The 21431-nt window shown below is 35.1% G+C and overlaps 2 protein-coding genes across 2 annotated transcripts; one reads left to right on the top strand and one right to left on the bottom strand.

The window, feature by feature from the left end:
• Positions 1 to 1222: 1222 nt before the first annotated feature.
• On the top strand, positions 1223 to 3204 carry LOC111507109 (putative OPA3-like protein CG13603). Its single transcript, XM_023162361.2, has 4 exons — positions 1223 to 1436; positions 1491 to 1659; positions 2340 to 2482; positions 2744 to 3204. Exons 1-4 carry the CDS (start codon positions 1295 to 1297, stop codon positions 3013 to 3015), a joined length of 726 nt encoding a protein of 241 aa, XP_023018129.2. The 5' UTR covers positions 1223 to 1294; the 3' UTR covers positions 3016 to 3204.
• Positions 3205 to 6037: 2833 nt separating this feature from the next.
• LOC111507121 (centrosomal protein CCDC61) lies at positions 6038 to 20889 on the bottom strand. Its single transcript, XM_074171238.1, has 7 exons — positions 20658 to 20889; positions 20521 to 20603; positions 18052 to 18191; positions 17827 to 17988; positions 11076 to 11348; positions 6538 to 6711; positions 6038 to 6471 (listed from the first exon to the last, which is right to left on the bottom strand). The coding sequence occupies exons 1-7, from the start codon at positions 20875 to 20877 to the stop codon at positions 6150 to 6152; spliced, it is 1374 nt and encodes a 457-aa protein (XP_074027339.1). The 5' UTR covers positions 20878 to 20889; the 3' UTR covers positions 6038 to 6149.
• Positions 20890 to 21431: the final 542 nt, after the last annotated feature.

Genomic DNA, 21431 nt, shown 5'->3' with positions numbered 1-21431 from the left:
TCGACAAATTTTATTGTTCCAGCAGCAAATGCAATGAGTTTCAAATAAACAATAATGATGAATAAGTGAGATTTTACACTAAAATCTATATTATTATATTGAATAAATCACATTCATTTCTTAAAAGAGAAAGACATATTCCATCTCATTGCTTGTTTTCAAGTTGGTGGAGAATTGTTATGTTTGGACACAATAATGATAAAAATGGAGGAACGAGTCTAAAAAAATGAAGAAATGGTAAAAAGAACATCAAAAACTTGCAACAATCTCGTAAACTTTTGGTCTGCTTTGATTTACGAATTATAATACAATTACCTTTATGTACCCTCTTTCTCTCTCTTTTTCGTATTTTTTGGGAATATAGTCAGGTTTTCGAAAGAAACCATGTCATCAAGCATTTGTTGTAACCTTCTTCAAAAATACTTGATTAACATGAGGATTGAATGAATTTGCCTATGAAATACATCAAAGTTTCATAACACCAGCTGAGTTACGACTTGACAACGAACTATTATTGTATGTGAAAGTCAGTTGAATTGAAGTTCTGCAATTCTCGTTTCGAAGTTCTATTCACCAAGTCATCTAGGAGACCTTTCTGAATAGATATGGTCGTATTAATATCGAAAAATATGCCTCATCTGCAAAAACGGAAATGGATGTTTTGGTCCATCACAATGTTCTTTGCTTCCAATAGCAAATAATTTCCCCATTTTCTTCAAACTAATACACATTTTCTTTTGAGAAAATGCTAAAAAATTCAATCTATTCTTTATATACATAAATATGCGTAACTGAAATTGGAGAAATGTTAAATTTGACAAAGGTGAGATGTATACTTAATGTAATAAAATAATCCATTATGATAATCATTGATTTTTCACAATGAATTATCCATTGTGAAAATTCTATGATTATTATCATGGAGAATATTATCAATTTTCGTCAAGTAACGGGTCAGAGTATTCATAACAAAAAAAATATTCCCAAGCGTAGACAATTGATATCAAGTGAAGAAGCCCGCATTACATATTGGATATATAGGTTTTTGGCAGGTATTTTCAAAATGTAATGTACGAGTAAAACATCTCCCTTTTAATGTTTCTAGTTAACAAATGATACGAAAGAAGAATATTACGTTTTTACTGAATATATTACATTTTTATGGCATATCCTATGAAACGTTCTTCCCATTTGGCAACACTGATAGTACTGTCTGTTGACATTTATCATTTGTCATTGAGGTTATATCATGACGTAATTTGTATTTTAAATTTTCTTTTTGTAAAGATTGAAGATGGTTGTTGGGGCCTTCCCTGCCGCAAAATTAGGAGCTCTTATATTGAAACAGATTAGCAAACCCATAGCAAATGTTTTAAAAAGTCAGGCAAAAAGTTCCCCTGTATTTAGAAAATATGTTTGTTTGCCTCCTGCACAGTGTAGGTATTTAAAATTGCAAATGAAAATTAGATCAATATTCTGAAATATTTCAGTTTACAATTGGTGTGAGGTGAAATCAAAGATGTGGATTCTCAATTTGGGAAAGCCTGTCAATATACCTGTTTTAAATGAAGCTATGGCAATTGAATTAGGTGCCAATTTATTGGGGGAAGGAATCATATTCCTCATAGCTGCTGGCATATTGATTTCTGAATATAATAGGTGCGTACTTTTTCAATTTCATGGTAATTAATATATTTATTTCTGAAATATTTGAATATTTTTTTGTCATTCTCAGTGATTGCTAATTGTTTGTAAGTGGATTTATTTATCCAACTAAGTAAATATAAGATCAAATTTCTACCATCAACTTTGCTTGTTTTCAACGATTTATGACCTGCAATCCCTGCTACAACCTCCTTCAAAGTTACTTTTTCCATTAGAACTGTAAAAAAAATTTCAACTCGTTTAGCATAAGCAGTTGTCATTATTAACAGATCAGTAAGTTATCATACAAGATTATGTTTTGGAATTTATAAAATTCGTCTTCAATGACACACAATATTTCAAAGAACTATTTTGAAGAATAAAAAGCACCATAAGACAAACCAGAAGTTATAATCTGCTTGTTCATCAATATTCTGTATCACTGTATGTATAGAGAAACATTAATAACTTTAATAATGTAAAATAGTGTTGCTCTATAGTTTCTCTCTACCAATACCACTTTGAAAGGTTTTGAACATCTGAATGTTGATTAATTATGCATTTCATTCTGATAGGAGTGTGAATCCATTTTTTTAGTTATTCCCAGTTGTCTGATGAGATATATATCAGCGATATAGTTTTTAAACTTGAAGATTTATAAATGTGCAATAAATGTATTATCCTTCAACTTTTAGATCTTCAAAAAAGGAAGCCGCTAAAGAAGAAGCAAAGCAGCAAGAGATGACTGAATTGAAAAATACTATCAGAGAGTTATTTCTACAATCGGAAGAACAAGCAGCTCATATTAGAGAACTGACTAGGAGGTTGGGTGATACAGGTACAGAAAAACAAAGTTACCACTTATCTTTGGTAAAGTGTTGAAAATAGGTTGATACATTTCATTTGTCTTTAAAAATATTGTATCAAATTTTATATGCAGGAGTCTTACAGTCATAAAAAAAAAATGTTAATGGCTACTTTCTCATATTCCCTCTGAAAGATTTGACTCAAAAGTAGTTTCTATATAACAAGTTATTGTCATTCAGATTTTTTTCAAATTGAAATTAATCTCTATATGTATATCTCTCTTTTGTTTCAGAAAGCAAAATAAGTAACAAACAACTCCCGCCAAAGTCCCCATCAGCAAATCTACCTATTTCAGACCCAAACATTGTCATCAGCCAAATCGAACAGCCCCCAATCCACCAAAATAGTAAAATGAGTCAGAATTTATCCAAAAGTAGTGGTTTGATTTTGAGAGCAATTGACGATATAAACAATCAATTTTGGAGTAGTCCCCTAATTGAAAGGGAAGATAGTACTTTGCTCATAAGTTTATATTATGTAGAAAGGCTTTTGAGGTTTCGATAGTGATCAAAAATCACTTTCAGTCATTTTGTTGGATATTGTATGATATATTGAATCTGATTGTTTTTGAACTAGAAGTTTTTGCAAATACTCCAAACATGTTATCCACTGTGAGCTTTTCACCGTAGAATAAATTTTACCACATATTGCTAAGCAAAATAAGTACTTTAAGTTATTAAATTATTTTTTGAATGTTGTCTTATTGTATTGTATTGAATAGGTGTGTTACATCACTCGTAGCCGAGAGGCCGTTACCCATTTTTTTTTCAATCAGAGAAAGGTCTTAAGACTTGTTTGATAGGTATTTCAATTCTCTGTCAAACTTTTTTTTTTGAAAATTGGATCAGCCGTTCTTGAGTACCTAATAAGCAGTTTTATATTAGTTTCCAGGATTTACAGAAAACAACAAATATTATAATTTAAAAAATGGATTTTAAACTCAATTCAGCTCATTCCACTAAATATTTGAGTTGATCACCGTCACTTCCTGAGAATAATGTAGTTTTTTAACAAATTTATAATGGAATATTTCTGGGGTGATTTTGCTAGTAGCACCTCTTATTCTAACCATGAGCTCTGGAGTAGACTGCAGTTGTGTAACGTAAACTTTATATATTTTACTATTCCTCATAAAAATCTAATACTGTCATATCAGGTAATGCAGCAGGTCATTCTAAGGAATATAAGGAATATCAGTTGAAAACTCAGTCAGGTTTGACAAGTTTCCAAAAACTGTATGCAGGTAAACTTGATCTCCTGGAAGAGCCCACTAGGTATCCTGATATGACGCCTCTAGATGTTTTAAAAGGAATATGTGACATTTGATCCGAATTCATTCCAGAACTCTTGGATAGAAAAAAAGGCGCTTGCAATGATATTACCCGAGGAATATTTCATTATGTAGGAAAAAAAATTGTAAACAGACTTCATTTTTGTTAGTGAGCGAATGATAAAACATTTTTAATATTTATTGGAGTAAATGGAGTGAGTTTTGAACATTATTTCCTTGAAATTATGATATTTATAGTTTGTTTGCAGATTCTTGAAGAAAATATAAAACTGCTTATCACTCAGGTAGGTTGCGACTTCGTCGTCGAGTCAAGTAACTTTGTTGATTGGTTCTTGAAAACGGCTTTAAAGCAGAAGCCGAAACGTCGAACAGAAAAAAACTGCGGTTTATGGGTCGTGTAAAAAAGGATTTGAAAGAGAGTTGGGCAAGATAAATGGACGGGTCATGGAAGGAATTGTCAAGAAACTACAGAAACAGGTAAACAGAATGGAAGTTATGAGTCTCTACGTTTCGAACTGCCGATCCCTCTTGAAGAGAGTAAGTATAACTATTTTCACGATAACGGCTTCACCAACGACTACAAAACTGCCACAAGATAAAATTCTCATACCTCCAACTTTCGATATAATTTGAGGTAGTAGCCAACACCAACGGAAGACGTAAGGGCAGCTGCACCCCTGCTAAGAGTGGTGGTAAGGTCAGGCACTGGAAATTCTGAAGCAAAATGGTTATTCAAGGATTATTGAGACTCTGAAAATGCGATAGGATAGTAATTCTTGAAATAAATACCAGAGATAACTCATGAGACGAGTCCAAAACTGCAGAGCAGGTATCAAAAGGTTAAACAATTTGTCCTATCCCCAAACCCCGAAAAACATTTGTAGAGCAGATTTGAGTGCAGCCCTTTATTGATAGTTAAAAGGACTCTGATAGGTAGCAGAGGATGAGGCTAGTTGAATAACAATAAACGCTGTATTAATAATTGCACTGCATAAGTTTCGCGATTCTGTGTGTTAGTGAACACTAGATTCGGGGGTCATTTTTCGCCTGAATCACATTATTAAAATATTTATTTAAAAAGTATGGAGAGAAAATAAAAACGTTAATGTTTTTATTTGTTTTATTATTTCTTTTTTAATTTGAGAGCAGCATGTTGATTTTTTAAGAAGCACTCTTTTTCTGCCTGTTTTTTGTTGTCAATATTTTTCGGGTGAAGGCCGTCTATTTTTGCCTGACGCGAGTGGTTAGTTTCTTCAGAGGTTTATATATCATCTCCGATGATTGGATATTATGGCTGTGTAAAACGTAATGTTGACTCAAGAAGTTTGTTGTGTTAATACCTGTACCTGCATAAGGTCAATTGCATAAAGCATATTCAGGTTTAATCAGGTCGGTTAAAGACAAAAGAGACCCATTATCAGCAGCAGGGGTATATCACATAGCGTGCATTTGTAGGAAGGTATACATCGGAACCACCAAATGATCCATAGGAACAAGGCTGAAGGACAATGAAAGAAACTGCAGACCAGGCCAAACGGACAAGTCGGATGTGGCGGAACACGCACTAAGTGAAGGAAACCACAAACACACGGATAATTTCAACAGAAAAAAAGAAGCTGTGGACCAAAACCGAATATGGAGTCCCATTCTAAGAAGTTCAAGAATAGCAAACAGCACGACGACAGGTAGAAAAGGGTCGACGAATGTTATTGAAAATTTACTTAATACAGGTATAGGTATTAGCACTTCAAACTACCTGAGTCAACAGGATGTATAAACCTCTGAAGAAGCTAGCTACTCGCGCCAGCGAAATGTCAGAAAGTAATTCCAAAAATCGACGACCTTCAAACCCGAAAATTAGTGATACTAAAACCTCGGCCGCGAAAGCCTCGACCATTTCGTTTCTTGGTCGCTTACATTTTTTGTAGATGCGTCAATTCGATGGTCGATGAGAGTGACTATTATTTTTTTTTGAATTCAGTAAAGTTATGTGATGGAGTCGGCCAATACTTGATGAAAATTCATAACATATTCAAGTTATGAGATTTTCACTAAACAGTATTACTATAAGGCAACACGTGTTCCGCTCTACAATAGATTCTTTAGGAAAGAAAGTTTTTGGCTTTCTACTACTCCATCACAATAAATTGTTTCTTGAATATCTAGTTTACAAAATTAAGAACTATACCTGAAATTCCCCATTAATTGCAACAATATAAATAAAATACACACAACTTCGTAAATGGAGTATAATTATATAACAATACAATGAGTAAATGAATATTTTTTAAAATTCGATTTCAAGTCGAATGTTCTTCATGAAAACTTAGCACCTACATTTCTGGAATCATTTATCTTTGTTACGAATAACATTATTATTTAACATCCTCTGTAAATTAGCGATCTTCTCTTCCAACTTTCTGTATTCTGAGTCTTTCCGTTTTGTTTTCCTTGTGTGAGATGCTCTAGAACTAGCCCTTGAACTCGTCCTTGACCCTGCGCTACTGCATCGGGATTTCGTGGAGGATTTACTTTTCCGTGGAGTGGGGCTGGGCGTCCTAGATCTTAAACACGTGTCTGGTATGTCGATCAACTCCGGATCGGCATACTTTGTACTACAGGTAGAGCTATCCCGACTTACATTGTGCTTGGTGAAACTTTTTGAAAGTCTGGAATTTGATAAGAAGTTATGATGGAATAGTTGATGATTTCAAATAATTGAACTGAACCATTACCTTGGTTTCTCCCAGAACTGTTTAGATTTAATTTGTTCCGCATGACGTCTCGGTAGGCCTCCTTTAGTATCCATACAGTCAAATATTGGCGATGAACTGCGTTTGTACATTGTTTTTATGCTGTTGTTAGACGCTTTATTGACTAATGGTATTTTATGATCTCCTAAACCCATCCTAAAATAAAAAAGAACTAGGTAGGTACCTCAAGAAAGTGATTATTTTGCTACCTTTGCTACCAAAAAGCATTAGCATCAACATTTATATACATAATCAATAATTATTATTTCTCACATTAGTCTTTGAAGAAATAGATAATGATTTTAGTGGAATCATCATAAATAGAAGTAGGTATTTACACAAGTTGACCGAACTCGAAATTAAGAACGATGTAGTTTCATTTCACAAAGGTGCAAGTTCTGAAGAAATGAGAACAGATTTTCAAACAAGCTAGCAGATGCCTACTTATGGAAAGTTGTCTTTGTTTATTCCAATGGACTAAGTTTATTATATTAAATTTAAGTAATAATAATAAATGGTCTTTATTTTCACCTTGGCGGAGTTTAACTTACGCTATTCTAATAATCAACCAAGATTCTTTTTATACATTGATGTGCAGGAAATGACACAGTAGTTATTCAAAATTGAGACTCAACCTGCTAGGTTTCAACATTCCTTTGAATGTTTTAGCGGGAATTAATGAAATGACTATGAGAAAGAATTACTTTCGTTTTAATTTTAAATATCGAAAAAGATAACAATGTCATTTCATCAGAATAGGAGTTGTTCTCGCCTGGGACATCGACATAACGCGGCCCTAAGAGTGCTTCATTACCACCTACAGCGCTTTTACGGTATTGACGAGACACCGGTGTTACCCTACGCTCCGAGGGATACTGAATCCGTTGTGGAGAAGGAGAAGTGCCAAATTTTTTGGAATTATCCGTTCCCCACCACCAGGCTCATACTAGCTAATAAGCCTGCCTGATATAGTCCTCCCCGACTACCAGAGCAAGACGATATTTGTCTTTGAGTTTTCAGTTCCTGGTGAGACGAATATCGTCCGAAAAAAGGAGGAAAACTTATAAACTATCGAGATTTTCTCTGCGAACTCCACAAACTATACCTAGACCTTGCTATCAAGATGCTTGTTTTAATAATTTGGGTCCTTGGTGGAATTATACCCTCTGTATCCTCGAATCTCAATATTATGCCGGTTTACCGTACTAAGGCAGAAATCTTAGCCGTACAAATGCGGAAGGCTGTCATTCTTGGCTCATTGCACTTGCTTGGAGCACATGATTCACAGTACCAATGATCACTTACCCCACGGTGTGTGGAGTGGTCACTATCGGGGCTTTGGGGGATAGGGCTCGACCATCGCATCCGTAGGATAATATTAATAAAAATATAAGCGGCGAATTGGTGCAGTAGTAGTGCGCCCGACTCATGATAGAAAAGTCTTGAGTTCGAGCCCAACCTCGACCAGATATTTTTCTCGAGATAATACTTCTAATTGAAGTTGGGATGATTCTGCAACGTTACATGGCCATGATGCTCTTTTGGTGGCTTGGTGAGTTACTAACATTGCCTTCCCAGAACACGGAGATAATAATTATAGCGTCTTTACATTTTTGAAATAATTAATACAATATTATTGTTTAGATGTTGAATATGCATTTGTGCATAAAATGTGTATAAAATGTTGTCGAGTTATAATTTATTAGCAATAATACTGGATGGTAATATGACATATGGGTGACACATATTAATAATATTGTAGGTACGTTGAGTTCTGCAAGTATATCTTGATTAGACAATTGAAAATACTATGTCGATGGGTGTATTGACAATACTTTCATATGACCTATTTTTTAAGGGTCCATCAGCACATCTAAGCAATGCCTTTAATCTTCAAAAAAAAGATTATACATTGCATGAGCGTCTCGTCTGTCATATAGCAGCCTTTTTATGGTTTTCTATGAATGTACATTAGAGTAATAGGTCTGAATGACTTGAACTTCTGGTCTAGTACTTCAGCTATTTGGGCAGGCCAGAAAAGGCTAGAAAAGTTCTGAGAGTCCCATTCAGATCAAATCCTTTTTGTAGTAGGTCCGGATAGATTTCATTTATCCCTGGTGATTTGTATGGACGAACTTTTCAGATCGCTATCCGATCCCGTCTGCTCTGGTGGTTTTAGCGGCTAGTATCCAATTCCATGCTATAGATCTTCTATACCTTATTGGGAGAGACCTAATTCCGCCCAAAGCCTCGACCTAAAAATAAGTATTTCCACCACCTCTGAACCGCCTTCATGAGTCACGTTTTGCCTTTGGGGTTTCTTTGTTATACTGCGTTAGCTTTATACTATACGTGTTTCAGTTGGTTTCTTTGACTATATGAAACAGCCTTTGCACCTCGATTCTTAACTTTTCGAGGAGTTGACTCCACCATTAACTTTTCGACGAGTTGATTCGACCAGACGGTTTTTTCCTCTATAATGTTTGGTTTTTTCGGGGCAGTTTTGTTACCTCGTTTACCAGTTCGATAATCTCCTCCTGACTTTCTGTACCTCTTATGATTGCGACTCCCCTGCAGAGGGACTTTCTAAGTGTCTCTATATGTAATCTTTCCAATCAGTCTCTGAACTTCGCCTATAATCTGAGCACGATGACTCATCCAACACCATCCAGTTCTCTATTCAATCGCTAACCCTGCTCGTATATACTTAATTTTAGATCCAAGACACTGAGTAAGAGTAGGGTAAGCCACTGTATAGAGAACAGGATGGTGTCGTATGATAAATGGGATACTATATTTGGGTTTCAAACGTTAGATTTCAACAACTTATCCACCGATAAAAAAGTTCTGTTTCTGTGACACTCGGGTGAACAGTTTTCGAATGAAAATAGTGTATTGGAAACCTCAATATTTTTTACACCGGTTGATGAAAACACTTTCAATGTATTGTTTTTACTAATCTAATGAATTCACTGTAGGCACACATGCTTACAAAGATTAAACTGGGCTTCCAAACAGTCTTAGAAATTATATTTGTATATAATCTTTTATTGTTATGAATCATTTTCAATATTGACATTGTTCTACAGAAACAACATTTTTATACGACAAATAGACACAAATTATTCAACAATATTTACACATTCTCTAATCATATTGATTTATAATTACTTGGTTTTATGGTAAATTACTATTGTTTATTCAATTGTTATGACAGTTATCAATCTGTGGTACTTTCCAAAACAGTGGGCTAGGTCGGAACTGCTGCAAATTCCATAAAAGGTTGAACGTCAATTTATGGGATGATGGCAAGTTTTCAATAAAGCACCCAATGTAAATTTTTAAGAATACAAAATTAGTCATATACGTGGCTCCTTTTGCTTTTGAAACAGAGAATTGATGATGTTCAATAGTCTATGCAACTAATTTTCGAAATAAGTAGGTATTCTTTCGAATATGCCTAAGTCAAGTGAAAGAATAAGTTATAAAACCCCATCCAGTCTTGTATTATAAATGAAAATATTTTTCAAAAAAGTTTATTGAGAACATCTGTTTTCCTGCCAATATTTTCGAAAAGAGTTTTTTTCGTGTTGAAAATAGAACTCTTCGAAAAACCATCAATCATTGTCTCCAATATTTGGTAAAAAAAAAACATTTCTCTAAGAATACTCGATACTTTCTCACAATCTTTCTGGATATAAACTAACTAATTACTGGTAAAAATATCTTAAAGTTCATTCTTCACCCTCAACGGCTTTTGCTTGCAAATATTTAATTTGATAGAGTGTTACACTAATACACGTTTTTGATATGTAAATGATACTGCAAATGGTTTATACTTACCAAATCAAAGAAATAATTCAAAATTGGTATCTACCAACAATTTGCGAATGCCTAAATACAATGTTTATACTAGGGAAAAAAGAACAATATAGAGATAAACAAAAGAAAGTTTAACTAATTCGCATAAATAAAAATGTGTGGGATATATTTTGATAATAAGATGTCTTCACATATAGTCAGTGGACATACTTGAAGACTGACTACAAATCAAATCATCTAAAGGAACAATTCCTTCACGCCAGTCTTAACTTCCTACACTGTAGGTTAATGGACTGAAACCTATCAGAAAACAACTACTCCCCTGGCTAACACCACGAAAGGCGTTGGATAATATCCGACACAGGTGTCAGTGCAGGATTCCCCACTAAAGTTATTCCTGCATATGCTGTATCATTCCTCTAAAAACAACAGGTTTGTCATCGCCCCATCTGCCTGTGAACGGGGTAACCAACCGCATATCCGAAATTTGCCCAATTCCTCGTATAAGGAAAGAAAACTCTTTACATATAGTCAGTGGGCATACTTGAAGACTGGCTATAAATCAAATCATCTACAGTGTAGGGAGTTGAGAACGTGAACGAATTGTTCCTTCAGATGATTGGGTATTTTGGAAATACCACAAGCTAGTTGGAAAAATTACTACGGAAATTGAAGAATATTTTGAGGAAAGCTCTCACCTCGAACTATGATTAACTCTGGTCAATTTCGCCTTCAAACAACGTTCAGATGCTTTCATTTTTTCCAATTCCTTAGCGAGTTGTACCTTGTCGCTTCTTAGTTTTTCAACCAATTCATGGTGAGAGTTTCTTTCACTAACCACACATTTTTCTAGATTGCTAACAGCTTTTTGTAGAGATAAAACTTGTACTTTCGGTTTCTTTTCTACAATTTTTGTCAGATGTCGGTTTTCCTCCTGAAGTTGAATGTTCTCTTCGGTCAATTCATCAACGCTAAAAGTATGTTAAAATATTTCAAGTTCCATTTGCTATCCAAATCTTATAAGTATATAAATATAATTGATTTTAGTTATAAAAAAAGACTCCCAACTTATATCAGACAATCTTTATTACTGACAAAATGGTTAGGGCTTTCGCGGCCAAGATTTTTAGTGTACTATTTTTATTCGGGTTTGAAAGCGGTCGATTTTTGGAATTTCTTCCTGACGTCGCGAGTGGCTAGTGGAGTGGAAGTCAGAAAAGTAAATAGCTAGGCCAAGCAGAGGATAACTTCACCATAATGCACCAGAATATGCACTGCATAAAAAATAAAACGGACTTTATTAGGGCAATATTTGAGGATTGTGACCGTAATCTAGGAAATATAAGTGTTTTGTGCATTACTGAAATCTGGGGAAAAAAATGAAGTGTCTAGTTCGAATGTGAATAATTTTAAGTTTTCAATTACTATAGAAGAATAGTGATTCATGGTGGAATCATGATCAACAGCCAGAAAAGTTTGGAATTTATTGAAGTTGAAAACTTGAAGGTAAGAAATATTGAAAAAGAATTCGAATATTGTACAGCGAAGAGTAATTGAAAAAATATTAATTGTTATTTGTACCTACAAGTCTCCAACTGGTAAAGTGTATATTGTTCTCAACGCTCTTTGTGATGTGCTTTTCGATTTAATTCAAATGTATAATTTAAAAAAATGGAGAAAACTCCTACAAACTAAAGTGTAGGTACTATTATCTGCATGAATTTTTTGACGACTCTTTTAAATAGATTCTATCATCGAGTAAATATTTCAATATTGTTGTATATCATGCCTGAAAGAAAGTAACGCCGGCCGCCACTGGTAACCACAAACCAAACGTGACATAGCTAAGAGTGTGGGAATGCCCAATGTTCCCTGCCGCGCGAGAAGCAGCAAGAACTTCGACGAAAATTCAACGATGTTCGATTAAGATATTTAAGCGCTGGCGGCGGGCATATCGAGACAGTCAAGTGGAAGCTACAGTGCGGTACGCGAAGTGATCTAGTAAGGCGATAGACATTCAAATAATAGAAAAATTTAAAGTGAAATGAAGTTAAGTTTGATTATTCATTGTAGTCAATTATTGATGTACCCACGGGGGAAAATAACAATATGATCAGTTTTTTATCGACCTTTTTTTGGGTAATGGTTACCTTCCACAATCTTTTACGTTTCGGAGGCCAAAATCTGCCTCCGTCTTCAGAAATGGATAAAAATTCGAATAAATATGCAGTTATTCCTTTTTTAAGAGCTTATTTCTTTACTTCTTCGACAGATGTCACATTGAGTTTCGTAACATATCACATATCATATTGTAACTACAAAATAGTTACAATATTTTTTCATCCACCCAGAACTTCAGGTTTCCAACTTCAAAACTGTCGAAGAAGTAAAGAAATAAGCTCTTAAAAAAGGAATAACTGCATATTTATTCGAATTTTTATCCATTTCTGAAGACGGAGGCAGATTTTGGCCTCCGAAACGTAAAAGATTGTGGAAGGTAACCATTACCCAAAAAAAGGTCGATAAAAAACTGATTTTTTCCTCCACAAAAAATGACTTTCGTTAAACAATATGATATTTTTCCAAACTTTCATATGACCAAAAAAATAATCAAACCTTTTTTTCTCCTATTCTCTTCGAGCAAAACTTGCCATTTTCAACTGAATTATGTATATTCATGAATGTAGTTTCTTGGGAAATAAAACTTGTCTTGTCTTGTGTTCAGAGGTTTATATATCTTAGGTTTATCGCTGACTAGTTGTTGCCCGCGGTTTCGCCCGTGTAGAATTTGGTTCGTCACATTGAGTTTCGTAACATATCACATATCATATTGTAACTACAAAATAGTTACAATATTTTTTCATCCACCCAGAACTTCAGGTTTCCAACTTCAAAACTGACGAAATTCAATACAATCTTTGAACCCCTGTTTTTCACCCTTGGCGGTGGAAATTCCTGATACCCTTTCTTGATGCTTATTTGCGCTATACAAAGTACCTACCTGCTTATTTCAAGATTCTAGATTCAGCAGCTTCGGCTGTACGTTAATATAAGAGCGGGCAACAGCTATTTTTACTTTAAAAATACAGTAACTAAAAAAATATGCCAACTGCACTAAGTAATGAATAGCTTCTAAAATCGAATTATGTTGACTATAAAGAAATTCGCAAAATCACCACAACCGTCAACGACATTTGCCCGCTTTCGGGTCGCGTTTTCGGCGATGGCGCTTCATTGCCAAGCCTCTCTACCCTCGCGCATCGTCCCCCGTCGTCTTACAGTAGACGCGACGCGTAATGACTTACTGCGTTGCGTCAAGGTAATCTTATCGTGATAACTTTCCAACGATTCGTCGAAATTACTTAGTGTAAAAGACAAAATGTATCTATATAATTGATACTGAAAACGACAAGTGTATCAATTTCCATAAAAATTTGACGTAGATTCTGAAATTTGCATTGTAAAAAAAGTATCCAATCAAATTGAATTCATGGCTCAGTGTTTTGCATATAGTGGCTACCACATAAGAGGTAGATTTGTGATATCGCGGACTTTTATTTAGAACTATTCAAAATAAACAATCTTACGGTACATTATCTCCATGTAACTCCAACAGTATAGGCAGCGCACGCCAAGATAGCTCTCAGGGAGCAAGACATTTTCCGATTCACTTAATACTCATCGTTATATTATGACCAAAATTACACAAAACCTTTGTGAATCATAGTCTATATGTTATTCTGATGTATAAGCTGTATTGATGTAAAGTTTCATCTAAATCCGTTCAATCGTTTAGGCGTGCAAGTACCACAAACATACATACATACATCCATCCTCACAAACTTTCACATTTATATTAGTATAGAAAGCGTTAAGCGTATTTATGTTGATTCATGTAGTTTGGTGTGAAAATGTGTTTGTTTCATGATTTTTTGTTTATAGTTTACTTGATAGAAATTGTAAATTGAAAAACAGTGCACTTTGTTTCATCTCTCTAAATACCGTAGTTTTCCCGTAATTAATTATTAAAAATCGAATGTGGTAGGGTGGTGACGTCATGGCCCTATTCCCGCTTCTGTTCTATTGAACAATAGGAACAATAGAAATAATCAACATTGCCAAATCGTAAAATTTATGGAGCCTATTATTATCAATTTAATTATGTAAGTGTATATGAATCCGTTAACGTTTCAATTAATGGAAAATTCTCCACATGAAATAAAATCATGTTTGGAAATAAGTTCTACATCTAAAATCAGTACACAAAGTCGATAGATCACAAAATATTTACCTAAACTATGATTTTATGCATTATTTAATAATATACACTCATGAAAATCAAAAAATATAGCAAACTGGATTGAAGAATCATTTCAAATATTCAATTTATTCTACAATCCTACAATCCTATTCTATAATCTGTACAACTGCAATTTATTACGAAAAAAACGATTCCTACATACATATCTCTTTCTAATATAGCTACGACTAAAATCAAGCGTCATAGGCGCGCTTGGGTAATCTGTTGAATCTTCCAAAACTTTAGAGGAAGGTTGAATGAGGTCAAGTATAGACAGAATTGATTGTACTCGAACTGATCCAACAAAAGCTTCGGAGGTAATACCATTAATCATATGATAAAATTTAATGAAGTATAATGTATCATACTTTCAGCAACAGTATCAACTCCAGATAATACTTTTTGTGGAGAATACTTGAAATTGAAATAAAAAACTGTGTCATCAAATTCAATATTTTCGTCTCCCTTTCATTTATAGTCACTTTTTAAATAATTTCAATAAAGTCTTGGAAGAGTAGAAGGATTGTAGTTCTTTCTTTTCAATATTTTCACCCATTTTTTCCCCATTATTTTATCCTTTGGGAACCTAAACTCATTATATGAAATGACTCATTTATAAACCAATGGGCTTTTTGTTTTCTTGTGCCTTTCCGCACAATTAAAATCAGCACAAGAATGCACCATATTAATATTAAAATATATCTTTAAAACACTTTTAAAATACACACAAAGTAAACTCGATGAAAAAACGAATTGTTCCGACGCGAGCTATCAGCTAAGAAAAAGTTGAAACTCAATGTTGCAAAAATAAGCAGAATATATCCGATATGACATACATTTTCAATGCCGAATAAACCAATAAAATGTGATATGGGTACTGCATTTTCCTGAGAAAATTAACGATCAATTGAAATTTTCTGTAATCATTCATTCATTTTTTTTAGAATAAAGCCAGCATACAAATAAATATATAATAATAAGATCGCTCAAATTCACGAATTAAATATAAAAATGGACAATAATATTTGTCTTGATAACTGATATAGTACAAGTTATCTAAACTATGTTTTTACTTTTTAGCTCTATATCTGACTTTTTTTCAATTACTCTCCTAGCTTGCTGCACACAAGTGTTCCACCTAATTTTTTGCTTAACTCTCCTAAATGTTTATTTTATTTTATTTTTTGTTTACTCGCTTTAGGTGTTTCTAGTTACTAAATTAGTATTGTATTCATGAATATGTGTATGTATGTATGTATGTATATATGTATGTGTATTGTGTGTATATAGGCAGATATAAACTGTGACATGCTTGTTAATAATATTAATATGTCTTGTTATTGGGATTTATTCCTGTTTAGACATTAAACATTTTTTTATATCTAAATATGATTCTAAATAGAAATAAACGAGCTGTATTTTCAAATGTTTTTGGAATGCCCATGAACCCTAATAAAATAAATCAATAATGCATTCATGCCACCCACCAAAAATAAGAAATTCGACCTTACTGGTATATTAGTCATATTGTCATCCAGTCAGCCAGCGCTCTCTGTAGTGAATGCGACAATGTGCTCTTTCTAATGTCAACGGTTTCCACAAACTTCGTATTTTTGTTGAAATAGGTTCAAAATGAATGTTGAGCCTAGTTTTGTTAAAGCTGACTCCCGACAACTTACAAAGAGACGGTTTTGAAATGGTCGTTGAATTTTACTTGAAAATTTGCATTTGGTACCAAAATGAAGAATGAAAAATTGAAATGGTAGGTGGTATATTTAGTAGCTTTTATTTATATGACATTCATTTCAGACTTTGTCTTTTATCGAAGGATGGAAAGTTTTGATTCAATTTTTATTTTATCTCGGCCAAGGATCAGTATGGTAACTAAAAAGAAAATCAAAAATATGTACAGTGGAATGTAGAATTACTCCAGAACATATCAATCCAAGAATAACCTGAAAAATATTTTTCGGAATGTACTAATGACACTAATGAACTAATGAATATGCAGCAAAATAGGCACCCGCCGAGACCTAACTTTTACAAAATAACGTTCTTTAATTAGATAATTGTAACAGTTGTATTCACACCGAGTTGACAACAATAACAACAAAAAAGGCGACTGTCAAATTGGATCATCAGATCTGTAATATTGAAAGCCAATACACTTGGCAACTCCGCTCTAGACACGATCAATTTTATTGGTCAACAGACACGCGGCCAATTTAAATTCTTGCTTTTCGATTTGTTCCTTTTTCTGCAAATATAAAGAGAGATTTTGGGACCGATTAGGCTTGATAAGTATAATATACCCCTAACTCGATCAGTCTATAAGCAAACCAGTCCCATTTTCCATAGCATGAAACAAACACACCTGGATTAGTTGGCCCTTTTCTACCTGCCGTCATGATGTTTCTTATTCTTCAACTTCTTAGAATGGGATTCCATATTCCATAGTGCACGTATGCGATACACCCCTGCTGTTAATAGTGGGTTCCTTTTATTTTCAGCCGACCTGATGCTTTGTTGTATCTTCTTGGTGGGTTTGAAAACCGTTTTGATGTTGTGTTTCCTCAAGTATTTTCCTATTCCAATATATCCCTAGGGCCACAGACCGAATTGAAAAACCCTTGGGGAAACACAACATTAAAACTATTTTCAAACCCACCAGGAAGATACTCGTACAACAAAACCTCAAGTCGGCTAAAGACAAAAGAGACCCACCATCAGGGGTATATCGCATACCGTGCACTTGTAAGAAGGTATACATCTGAACCACCAAGAGATCCACGGGAACAAAGCCAAAGGAGCATGATAGAAACTGCAGACCAGACAAGTCGGCTGTGGCGTGTCTCTCAGTGAAGAAAACCACAGGATTCTGTTTGAAAACTCACTACCCACAACTAGGGATATGGTAGGGGAGGCAATAAAGATCCGCACAAACACAAGGATAATTTCAACAGAAAAGAAGAAGCTGTGAACTCTCATTGACAATTCACCTAATCTAGGTACAGGAATCAGCACTCCAAACTACCTGAATCAAATAAATACGGCCTTCAAACCCGAATGAAAATAGTGACACTGAATCCTTATCACTTTAAATTTTTTTATCAATATCGATTCAAACAGAATAGATTTAGGATATTCACCGTTTTTGTAGAAAATATATCTTTTTTGCATCACTGTTATTCAACTTCAATGTCAATTCTTCCTTTGTTCTCGCTAATTCTGCCTCCAACCTTCTGATGGTAGCCTGTAGAATGAGAGGATCGGGCGGGCCGCAATATTCAAGCGGTAATGGATATCGGATTCTGTTAAAAATAGAATGAGTTGGATAGATATTCAAAGTAGTTACCAATGGTCAAAATAAGTACTTGTCAAACTCAACAATGTATGTGATTATTAGATATCTTCTGTTATTATTGTTGGGACCCACTGATTTAGTTATTTTCCTCGACCGCAGTAGTTCTAGATCTTCGAAAGTTAGTAAATCTAAGGTGACGCTTTCACTAGTCTGAAAACAGAATTGATGTAATAAATATTGGCAATAAATATATTTTACCGTTTCAGATTCGGAAACTTGATAACATATTTTAAATAACTCATCCACTGGCAGAACAAGAGTTTTCAAATATCATGAGCAAAAGGAAGGCATAGGAATTACGACACCGGGTTTTTCATTAAGATGTTCAGTTAATGAAACAACATCATTATTCAAAAACTCACAAAAAGAAGTCAAAGAACTTATTTCAATATATTTATATACAGTAACTTCACTTTCTTACTTTGCTTCCCACCACTGTCGCGCCGTTGGAACTAACCGTTTCCCTCAATTGCTTCGTAACTCATATATTAATAAAATGTGTGCAAATACACTTAGAGCGTTCTTCCCACCAGAATAGATCATGCTAGAAGAAATCACGCATCTCTCTAGCACACTCTAGACCTTCCTCTCTCTTTTAATCATCAGCTCGTTCTCACGATGATTCATGTTCTCATATGCCAGATAGTCTGGCAATTATGTTGTTAGGAATTATTCTTTGGTATACCCTTGAAATAAAAACTATCTTCAGCAATTCAGAGAATTGACCTCTTACTACCTCAGAGAAATAGTATATTTCTGCCATCAGGTACATTTTGCAATTATAACATTTTTGGAGAGTTTCGGACAAATTCATTGTCGTAGACTTGGAGTCGGAACGTTGATAGATATACAATTAGGCCTACGATTTCATAAACACGACAATACTCGTGGATTGGGCTACCTATCGGGCGCGTCCCCAAGTGACGGATAGGGGAACGGCCAGGAGACTGGGAGCCCTACCCGGAAAGCCAATGTGGCCTTACGGACGGGGTCGCCGGACTCCTGGTCAGTGGCAGAAATAAGTAGGGTGGAGGGAACTAAAACTCCCCAAAAGCCTTTGCAAAACATGCCACTGTGGACCAGCCTACCCAAGCTAAGGTGTAAGTAATCGTGCAGACAGCTGAATGGCCGCAGGGTGATATGCGGTTACGAATGATTCCCTTGGGGAACCAGGCGAAACCTCATTGTAATCAGCCTTCCTTTGGTAATGCGGGACTCTGCTAGAGTGATCAACTCTTCCTCTGTTACTCGTGGAAACACATATGAATGGAACAAAATAAAACTGACACAGAAAAAACAAAAACCAATCCCGAGGCTGGACATAAATGCTCACCTCAATTTATGGCGGTGCTTGGGGATGAACAGAAATGTCCACCCCAATCTATAGCTCGGAATGAGGCCGGACATGGCAGATCACCTCGTGATATAATACAAAGGCCAAGGCGTAATCGCATTTGCGGCGCCGAGGCCAAAAGAAGAAAGAGAGCGACGGAGGCAGTATTGGCAGTAACTATAAGTGCACCCTCCACCTCCCCCACTCCACCTCCAACAGCAAGGGCGTCAAGAGCTCCGCCTTAAATGAAGGCAAGGAACCGGCTGCCCCTGCAGAAAAGCGCCCTTACTTGAGCACCTCCAAGGAAGGAACCCAAAGAAGGTTAAAGAAGCCGCGCAACGACAGTAATGTCGCTGCACCTTCCTAAACCTTCACGAAGGCCGCCGTGAGACACCTCAAGGTTGCCAAAGAGAGTGTGTGTTCGGCAAGTCTTGGCCTTCACCTGCCGATATAAAGGATATGTCTCCTAATGACCTGTCCATTTCCTGAAAAGGACAGAATGGACGATGACCTAGGAGGACAACTCCTCGGGAGGATGTACAATGGGTCACATGTGGCCTAAGTGCTGTGGGTCTACACTCACCCTCCCTACTCTGCAGCTACAGAAACAGGACAATATTTTATGTAAAAACTCTTACAATATTTTGCGTCGATCAACGTATAAATATATCTGAACTAAAACTGAAATTTCTGAAAATACAAAATAAGTGCATTCCCCTGTCATCTGGAATTTGAAGATTCGATCATATTTCAGCAAAATTCGGATAAGCTGGATTATACCCTAAATATTGAGTGAGTCATTTCAAAATATCACCTTCAAACCCGGTAAACAAAAAAATTAAACGCGGTCTTGCCTTTTTATGTGCGCTCCCAAGCACGATCAAAGACAAAAGTAAATTCGATAATAACGTTGAATCATCAAAAGCCCGAATTACTTCCATTTTTACTTGGTTTCAGAGAACAACGAATTTCACTGAATGTACGTACCGTCTCCGCGACTAAACTTCCTAATAATTCATCCACCGGTTTGGTAGGATACCATCTTGTGAATATATTCAATATCACAAAAACCAATCCTAGTCAAACATAATTGAGTCAAAGTGGTGTGGTTGATTTGTATACTTCTAACGTAAAACTAATACTCACTCTCAAGAGACCTGATTTAATCATAGCCACAAAAATATCAAATTGCTTGAAGTTACCAGTTTTATGGGTCAAATTTTCAATGTCTGCAAAAATGGTAAGTCAGTATACGAAATTACCCTGTTCCCTTATAATCATACACGTTGCATCATAACTACATTGCCACTCCTCTCCCGAACTCTTATCGGTCACCAGAATTTCCAAATTATTGCACAAAATATTCATCTTGAATAAGAATTCTTGTCCGTGAAAGTTGCACGTTGTTACCAAATTGGGATCTACCATTTTGGAGATTTGGTGAAGTACGGGTTTAAAACTTTTCAATTTTGACTTACAGGTTTCATAACTGACATATGTCATCGATACAGGTTTTAGGCTGATATTTCGACTGTTGACTTGATTCAAATCCGAACCAATCTAAACATCGAAGAAGCGAGTTCATTTTTGTTCGCAAGATTCATGACACCGAGAAAAGAGTATACATATTGTTATAGTCTAAGAGCCTGTTAACGACAGATCTTTGTTTTTTAATAAAAACTGAAAACTCAGGAACGATGAGCTACTAGGAAGTTGGGATCATGGCTTTGGCAGATAACAGATAGCTACGGTGTATCTTTGCCGGATACTCTTGAACCCTAATTAATTGTAACTGTATTTGAGTTGTAGTATAAAGGCTGAATTTAATATATATTATTTAGGTAGTTTTGACAGTTTCAACACCTAGCCAGACTAACTTAAAAGTTAGGTAGGGGAGACTGGGTACGGTGGAAACAATTTAGCATTTATCATTTATAATTTTGTTACGAAGAAAAGAGAATTGAAACTTCCTATGTTTTTTACCTCTTTTATTTGTAACTAACGTTACTGCAGTTTCATCCTATAAGGACATTTTCAAACTTATACATTAAACTAAC

This window comes from Leptinotarsa decemlineata, unplaced genomic scaffold (assembly GCF_025532065.1).
Source record: "Leptinotarsa decemlineata unplaced genomic scaffold, Ldec_3_MD MMD2_tig00000010_RagTag_RagTag, whole genome shotgun sequence".
NCBI classification, from domain to species: Eukaryota; Metazoa; Arthropoda; class Insecta; order Coleoptera; family Chrysomelidae; genus Leptinotarsa; species Leptinotarsa decemlineata.
Note: the sequence above shows the minus strand (reverse complement) of the source record. Positions and strands in the feature narration are given on the sequence as shown.